Source organism: Otolemur garnettii, unplaced genomic scaffold (genome assembly GCF_000181295.1).
Source record: "Otolemur garnettii isolate 467f Iridium unplaced genomic scaffold, OtoGar3 scaffold00007, whole genome shotgun sequence".
In the NCBI taxonomy this organism is placed as follows: Eukaryota; Metazoa; Chordata; class Mammalia; order Primates; family Galagidae; genus Otolemur; species Otolemur garnettii.
Window position 1 is genome coordinate 7511368 of NW_003852402.1, and position 8520 is coordinate 7519887.

The following is an 8520-nucleotide window of genomic DNA, read 5'->3' on the forward strand; positions in this document are numbered from 1 at the left end:
GAGCCAAGGACTGTAATTTTAGGCTTGGTGCCTATGGCTCAAGTGGCTAAGGCACCAGCCACATACATATAAGGTGGTGGGCTCAAATCCAACCCGGGCCCGCCAAACAACAATGATGGCTGCAACCAAAACAAAGCCGGGCGTTATGGTGGGCGCCTGTGGTCCCAGCTACTTGGGAGGCAGAGGCAGGAGATTCACTTGAGCCCAGGAGTTGGAGGTTTCCTGTGAGCTGTGATGCCACGGCACTCTACCCAGAGGTCAGCTTGAGGCTCTGTCTCAAAAGAAAAAAAAAAAGAATGGAGTTGCCGGCTCAGTGTCTGTGGCTCAAGAGGCTAAGGTGCCAGCCACATACACCTGAGCTGTTGGGTTCGAATCCAGCCCAGGCTTGCCAAACAACAATGACAGCTGCAACCAAAAAGAATGGTGCTGCCATTAACTGGGATAAGATTGCAGGTGTTAAGTTTTGGACATCTGAGATGTTTCAATTTAGTAAACACTGAAAGAATTTCCTGCATTGACTTACATTGTGCATTTACTTGAATTCTGTCACTGAATCCTTGCTATTTAGAAACAACGTCTTTTAGGGCGTGGTGGCTCATGCCCATAATCCTATCACTTTAGGAAGCTAAGGCAGGTGAACTGCCTGAGTAACAGTGAGATCTTATCTCTAAAAAAATAGCCAGGCATAATGGTGGGTATCTATAGTCCCAAGTACTTGGGAGGCTGAAGGAAGAAGATCGCTTGAGTTCAAGAATTTGAGGTTGTTGTGAGCTATGACACCACAGCACTCTACCAAGGGTGACAAGAAAATGAAAAAACATCTTTCAATCAAGTTTTTTTTCTCCAGACAGTTTTAGTATGTTGCCCTTGGTAGAGTGCTGTGGCATCACAGCTCACAGCAACCTCAAACTCTTGGCCTTAAGTGATACTCTTGCCTCAGTCTCCCAAGTAGCTGGGATTACAGGCACCCACCACAACTTCTGGCTATCTTTTTTGTTTAAGTTGTCAGTGTTGTTTAGCTGGCCCCGGGCGGAGTTCACACCTGCTACCCTCGGTGTACGTGGCTGATGCTGTAACCACTGTGCTACAGGCACTGAGCTAAACTTTTAAAAGTTAGAACTGTAATTGCTACACATTTTATTTTATTTTTGAGACAGAGTCTCACTTTGTCCCCCTGGTTAGAGTGCCACAGCATCATAGCTTACAGCAACCTCAAACTCCTGGGCTTAAGTGATCCTCAAGCCTTAGCCTCCTGAGTTGCTGGGACTACAGATACCCACCACAATTCCTAACTAGTTTTTAGTAGAGACAAGGTCTCACTCTTGCTCAGGCTGGTCTTGAACTCCTGAGCTCAAGCAATCCACCCTCCTGGGCCTCCCAGAGTGCTGGGATTACAAGTATGAGCCACTGTGCCTGGCCAGAAATGTAACTGGTATAAAATTTAATGTGACTGAATGATGCAAGCAAATAATCTAGTAGCACTAAGGCCCAATCACTTTTGGCCAAATACAAATATAAAATTGAATGCCAGAAAAAAATTGTAACACACTACTTATGCTTAGGGTATTTTAAATGCTACTTACATACAATGTCATATTTAGCAGAACTTACTTGTTATCATGCATGTGGTATAAAGTCGAAAGAAATGTAATTTTGCAAAAACAAAAGCAAAACATGTATATCACTGCCTCATAAGAACGTAGTAACATTGCCCTTCTGTTCATTTCTTCACTCTTAACTGATAGTTAAAAATTCAGACTTTAGGCTTGGCGCCTGTGGCTCAAGTGGCTAAGGCGCCAGCCACATACACCTATGGTGGTGGGTTTGCTGTGAGCTGTAACACCATAGCACTCTACTGAGGGCCACATAGTGAGACTCTCAAAAAAAAAAATTCAGACTTTATCATACTAAATAGCTTAAAACTATTTGGTTTCCCACTGCTGGAAAAAAAAAAAGTTCATTATTTCTTAATATAATATACAAGGCCCTCCATGAGCCAGTCACTAGCTTTTTTCCAGCTTGATTTTCTTTTCTTTTCTTTTTTTTTTTTTTGAGACAGAGTTCCATTTTTTTTTGCCCCTAATAGAGTGCTGTAGCATCACAGCTCACAGCAACCTCCAGCTCTTGGGCTTAGGCGATTCTCTTGCCTCAGTCTCTCAAGTAGCTGGGACCATAGGCGCCTGCCAAAATGCTCAGCTATTTTTTGTTGTTGCAGTTTACCTGGGGCCGGCACCCTTCTCACTGAGCCACAGGCGCTGCCCCCACCTTGATTTTCTATTACCTCTTCACACTCATCTTATGCTTTATTTTAGTCCAAGTATTTCCAAAATGTATGCCAGGGACACCAGTTCGAAATTTAGCATAGAAAAGGGCCCCCATAGTCAAATACATTTTGCAAATTACTGCTGAATACATATTACCCTTAGAGACTTAGAATTAGCCTATTATGGACACTCTGAAATCTGAAACGCAGCATATTCCATATATATTTGACCACACAATCATTTTGGTTTAACACTTATAAAATACCCAGAACATATTTTTAAAAAGCTTTTCCCATAATACTAAATGACTGAATCACTTGGTACCAGCCATTCTTTTTCAGAGTTCTGTACTCCTTTCCTCTAGCTTACTTGGTGAAAAATTTTCAAATCTTTTTTTTTTAGAGACAGAGTCTTATTTTATCACCTTTGGTAGAATGCTGTGCCGTCACAGCTCACAGCAACCTCCAGCTCTTGGGCTTAGGTGATTCTCTTGCCTCAGCCTCCCAAGTAGCTGGGACTACAGGTGCCTGCCACAACACCTGGCTATTTTTTGTTGCAGCTTCATTGTTGTCTAGCTGGCTCGGGCAGGGTTTGAACCCACCACCCTTGGTGTATGTGGCTTGTGCCGTAACCACTGTGCTATGGGCACCAAGCTTACTTAAAACAAAATTTTTTTTGTTTTTTTTTTTGCAGTTTTCGGCTGGGGCTGGGTTTGAACCCACCACCTCCAGCATATGGGGCCGCTGCCCTACTCCTTTGAGCCACAGACACCATCGTATTTTTAAAATTTTCAATACTTCTTTTTCCCACCTCAGACTTACATACATCTTAAAGATGTATAATCTTTTCAAACATAACTTACATTTGCATGACTAGTGGTTTATTTTGCCTGTTCTCAGATGAGAACACCATATTTCAACTAATGAAATCTCTCCCAATTAGGTTAACCTTTAGCTAGAAAAAAACATTTTCCCTTCAGTGTGACTTTCACAGATGAAACTTTCCCATGTTATTCAATAGTCCATACTCGGAATCTTCCTAAAGAAAGGCAACAATGAGCAGCACAGATATTCAAAAGTTCTATTTATCAACACCTCAAATGTGGAGTTTCTAAATTCTAAAACAATAAAATCCCAGAACACCATAATATTTACAACTCATTTTTGCCTTTTCTGAGCTCCCATGTCACTTCGGTCAAGACTCTTACTATTGCACTTTCCTATACTGTCTACATTCATTGCTTGTCTATCTCCCTTGGCAAGAATATGAACTCGAGGAAAATGAAGATTCACCTACAGTGACTATTAATTCAAAAGCTACTGAATGAAACTATGTTTTTTCTGGCTTGTTCAATGAATAAAAAGTTCCAAAAGGACTCACCTAAGCCAGGGTAAGATCTAGTGGTGGTATAACAAAAAAAAAAAGGCTAGACACAATCATAAAATTTAAATCTGTTATCTGTCGTGATCCTGTTTTAGTCCCTCATATGTAAAATGAGATCATCTGCCTACCTTATTCAATTTGACAAGACTCAAAAAGATTATTCAGTCAGTTAAAAAGCCAATATAGACCAGGCATGGTGGCTCACACCTGTCAGCCTACCATTTTGGGACGATGAGGAGGGAGGACCACTTGAGGCCAGGAGTTCAAGACCAGCCTGGGAATAGTGAGACCACGCCTTTACAAAAAAATAGAAAAACTAGCCGGGTGCAGCAGCCTGTAGGCTCAGCTACTGAGGGAAGAGGATTACTTGGAGTTTAAAGTTGCCATGAGCTACGGTAACCCCACTCTGGTCCCAGCAACAGAGTGAAAACATGTCTATGAGGGGGGAAAAGCCAGTATTTTGTATTAATATGAGGTTGTTAAAAATTTTTTTTTTTTTTGAGATAGAGTCTCAACTGTCTCCCTGGGTAGTGTGCTGTGGCACCATAGCTCATAGCAACCTCCAACTCTTGGGCTCAAGCAATCCTCTCGCCTGTTTTTTCTATTTTTAGTATAGATAGGATCTCGTTTTTTGCTCAGGCTGGTCTCCAAATAGTAGCTCAAGCTATCTACCCCCTCGGGCCTCCCAGAGTGCTAGGATTACAGGTGTGAGCCACTAGGCCTGGCAAGTTGTTAATTTATGCTTGATCCATTGAAGCAAACTGAAGCATAATGAATATATATCTTCAATGATCTTGGCATGTATAATCCAGTATCTAGCCATAAATCTTGATTAATCACGTTTTATACAAAGCCTCAAGAAGTCCATAAGTCACAACCAAAAGATGGTTCCAGCTCAAAGTCATAGCCTGTAGGTTCTGTGATTAAGACTGATTAATATAGCACATCTATATTTTCACCTAATTCCATGAAGAGGGGCAGGTTTCTGGGACTTTACTTTTAGAATCCAAGAACAAGTTCTGTACACCGAACAATTTTTTATTTTTTACAGTAAGATGCCGACATAGTTAACATTCCATTCAAGTATGTCAACATAAACATATGCCAAGACTTAGCTTTGATGTGAAATACCATGCACTGGTTCACACATCGTTTACATACTGGCTTCCCCATATGATCCAATGGCAGATCCTCCTGAAAGGCAGCCAATTTAGTTTTCACTGATAAAGCTTTACGTTCATCTGATTAATCGCTCGATAGAATACACCCGGCAAAAAAGATCCCCTTATTCCTAGCCTACTTTTCCATGTCTTTACAAACATGACTATCTTTTTGTTTTCTTAAGTTTTTATTTATTAATTTTTTTTGCAGTTTTTGGCCAGGGCTGGGTTTGAACCTGCAACCTCCGGCATATGGGGCCGGCGCCCTACTCCTTTGAGCCACAGGCACTGCCCACAAACATGACTTTCAAATACAAAATTCCCCGGCAGTATTTCCAAACAACATGTTTCTCGTATGTTTTGGAGCCAGCTATCAAATCAACTCTCTTAAAAAAACACGAAAACAATTTGAGGTTAACCTAACAGACAAGCGCCACTTGATGTGAAACACTGTTACCTAAGCAAGTGCGGTAACTGACACAACCTGAGTCCGAGTTACTCTGAAGACAGCCCCTCTGTGGATGGCATACATTTCTCTCTGCAGTCATTTCAGCTTCCTAGAATACCTCAATGGTATAGAGACACAGGGCCCACCCTTTTCCAGGAGCAGCTGGTAAAGAAGAAATCCGCGAAGACCATAAAGGTTTGGGGAGCGGAGGCCCCAGGGGTGGAAGGGTCCGCCGAACCCGAGTTTTTCTGAGAACTTGGATCCCTGTGGGGCTCCTCAAGCTTCTCAACGAGCAAGCCCCGGAAAGGACAGTAGTCTAACCTGAGAGGCCGCGAGCGTTTGCTACAGCAGGAACCAGTTTGGGAGCTGAGAGCAGCCAAAGCATGACCAGCCAGCACACGCGTCAGAATAAAAAAAGACAGAAGCCACGAAAACAGCACCCAAGAAGCCGAGTCGCCAGGAAACCTGGCCAATCGCTCCGCCCCTTCCGGCGGGCGTCGCTCCTGGGCTTTCCTACTGCAGTGGCGCACAATGCTGACGTCACGCCGGGAGCTTTGGCGGCCCGTCAGGCCCGCTGGCTTTTTTCTCGTCGGGCGTTGTGCTCCTTTTAGTACTTATTCACGGAATATCCGATTGTACATGGCTTCCTGGAGGGCCTGTTATCTCCTGCCTCCTTAAAAGCGCCCATGCAAATGTTTGGCTCATTCAGGGAACTGGTTCGAGTTGATGTAAAAATGTGTGCGTAGAGAGGCAGGCAAGAGCACGAACAGCCAAGCTTCCAGAAGGTTCTAGGGACTGCGCAGCGGCAGAGGCACAGGGAGCAGAAATGAGCGAGCGAAGGACCCCAGGTCACGAGACCGTTGGGTGGTGGGAGGAGCCAGTGGCTGGGGAGGTTCTAGTCTGTTCTTCCTCGCTGCAGCCGCCCCCTTCTACGCGATCGCGCTGAGCTACTAGTGTCCCGGCCTGGAATCGGGCTGCTGCGTCCTCAGCCGCGTCGTCTGCCTCCTGACCATGGACCCCCGCAAAGTGAACGAGCTTCGGGCCTTCGTGAAATTGTGTAAGGAGGACCCGAGCGTTCTGCACAGCGAGGACATGCGCTTCTTGAGGGAGTGGGTGGAGAGGTGAGACCCGGGCCTGAGGACCGTTGGGGGCGAGGAGCAGGATGGTCGGAGGAGGAGCTGGGCGGGAGCTGGCTCTGGGTGGCTGAGAGCGGGTCGGGCCGGACAGGGACCCGGAAGGGGTCGCCGCCCCTTCGTGGCTCACTCCCGGGCTAAGGAACCTCGATATTACCGGGGCGGGGATGCAGAGGACAGAACTGAGATTTCCAGGGGTGTATCTTGAGCGAAATATTAATACAGATGATTGCGAATACTTGGCAATTAAAGACGTGAGAAGAATCAACTGCGAAACTCCGCTTTGTGTCAGTGGTTTTTCTTTAAATCTCAGGTGTCCTGCTTAGGTCGTATTGACAAATAGCAGCTTCTTGATACGCTATCCATTTTAATGGTATTAGAGTAATGACTAATAATTTATAATAAATTAACTGTGTTTGATTATCTTACGGCGATTCTAACTGCGTAGGCTCCATTATTTTGGGAATCACTGAACCTGTCTTAGTGGCATTGCTATCATTACAATTTGTGAAAAATGATTTTTCAAGGCCTGGCATTTTTCCAGGGTGTATTCTAGTTATCGTTAGCTCCAGAGTATTTCGCTACGTGCAAGGAATTTATTAAACAGGCGTTGTGCCAGCTGCTGGGAAACATTGTAGTGCTGTCTATTTAGGGATACTGACGAGTAAATGTAAAAACTGGTTTAGTATTTGCAGTATAATAGAGATTTTGCTGAGCCTAAAATATTTTTTATGTATTCTACGTATTGGAGGGGCACCTAAGGGAGAAAAGCTAAGAGGGAAATCTTCCCTGAGATGATTTTTTAAAAATCAGTACTGTTGGGGAGCTTGAAAGAAAGATGACTTACGGCTTGAGCTTAACGGAGATGAAAGCGATTGTGCAAAGTATTGCGACTTTATAGAGATACTACTGGAAACATTCATCAGTTTATTTTAGTAATATTATGTGGGGTAGATTAAATCATGATCATCAAATATTTGAAATAATGTTTTTATTTATTTTCTTGCGAAAGCGTATTTCTTACAAAAACCTTATTCTGAAGAAAAGCTTATGTGCAAATCTTAACCTTATATATTATAAGTATACTTCCTTTTCTTGAAGTTTTTCATTTTTTTTCCCTCTTGGGTTTTCTAGCTGCTGTTAAGGTTGTTATTCACTGTTATGTACGTGAAGTTCTGAGACTATGTAAAATTACTATTATTAACTTTATTGTTGTAAAGTATCCTATCTTACAAACTCCTTACTTCTCAACAGAAAAGCCTGCAAGTTGGTATTAGGTAAATCAGGATTAGGAATTGAGAGCTAGAATTTAGTTGTTTCTCTATTGAATAACTTAATTCAAAAGCCTCTGTAGTATTTGTATCAGACCAGATATGGTGGTATGGGCCTGTAGGCCCAACTACTCCAGAGGCTAAGATAAGAGGACCACTTGAGCTTTGTAGTTCAAATCCAGCTGGGGCAGAGGAAGGACTATATATGTATGTTCTTGGGCAGAGCAAGGAAAATATGTGTATTTTGAGACAGAGCCTCAGGCTGTTGCCCTGGGTAGAGTGCTGGGGCATCACAGCTTACAGCAACCTCCAACTCCTAGACTTAAGCTATTTTCCTGTCTCAGCCTCCCAAGGAGCTGGGACTACAGGTGCCTGCTACAGCGCCCGGCCGTTTTTTTGGGGGGGGGTTGTAGTTGTTGTTTTGCAGGCCCTGGCTGGATTTGAACCCACCAGCTCTGGTGTATGTGGCTGGCGCTACAGGCGCTGACCCTAAAATATTTTTTAAAGCAAAAAATAAAGTTTATATGTTTTTATTCTCTTACCTATATTTGTTATAGGAAAGATTTACAATTCATAAATTGTTTCTAAAATTTCAGATAGGGCAGCCATATGCCATAGGAAAGGTGAAAGTTGGACTAATTGGGTACAGTATGCTTGTTCCATTCCTACTGAAGAGGACACTGAAGGAAAAATTGAAAAAAAAAAAAAAAGAAACTTAGTAACTTGTGCTGTAGTGTGATTATGGTTGTGTAGAGAATTCCAATTTTTTGTCTTTTTTTTTTTTTGAGACGGAGCCTCAAGCTATCCCCCTGGGTAGAGTGCCATGGCATCACGCTCACAGCAACCTCCAACTCCTGGGCT

General features: G+C 43.3%; 2 protein-coding genes across 2 annotated transcripts in view; one reads left to right on the plus strand and one right to left on the minus strand.

Moving 5' to 3' along the window:
• XPNPEP3 (X-prolyl aminopeptidase 3) overlaps positions 1–5735 on the minus strand; it is a 55353-nt gene extending 49618 nt beyond the window's left edge. Inside the window, exon 1 of the mRNA XM_012814122.2 lies at positions 5577–5735. Within this exon, the coding sequence (XP_012669576.1) occupies positions 5577–5640 (64 nt within the window). The 5' untranslated portion in view covers positions 5641–5735. The remainder of the gene's footprint in view (positions 1–5576) is intronic.
• A 371-nt stretch (positions 5736–6106) lies between these two features.
• ST13 (ST13, Hsp70 interacting protein) overlaps positions 6107–8520 on the plus strand; it is a 43311-nt gene continuing 40897 nt past the window's right edge. The window contains exon 1 of the mRNA XM_023509195.1: positions 6107–6376. Within this exon, the coding sequence (XP_023364963.1) occupies positions 6267–6376 (110 nt within the window). The 5' untranslated portion in view covers positions 6107–6266. The remainder of the gene's footprint in view (positions 6377–8520) is intronic.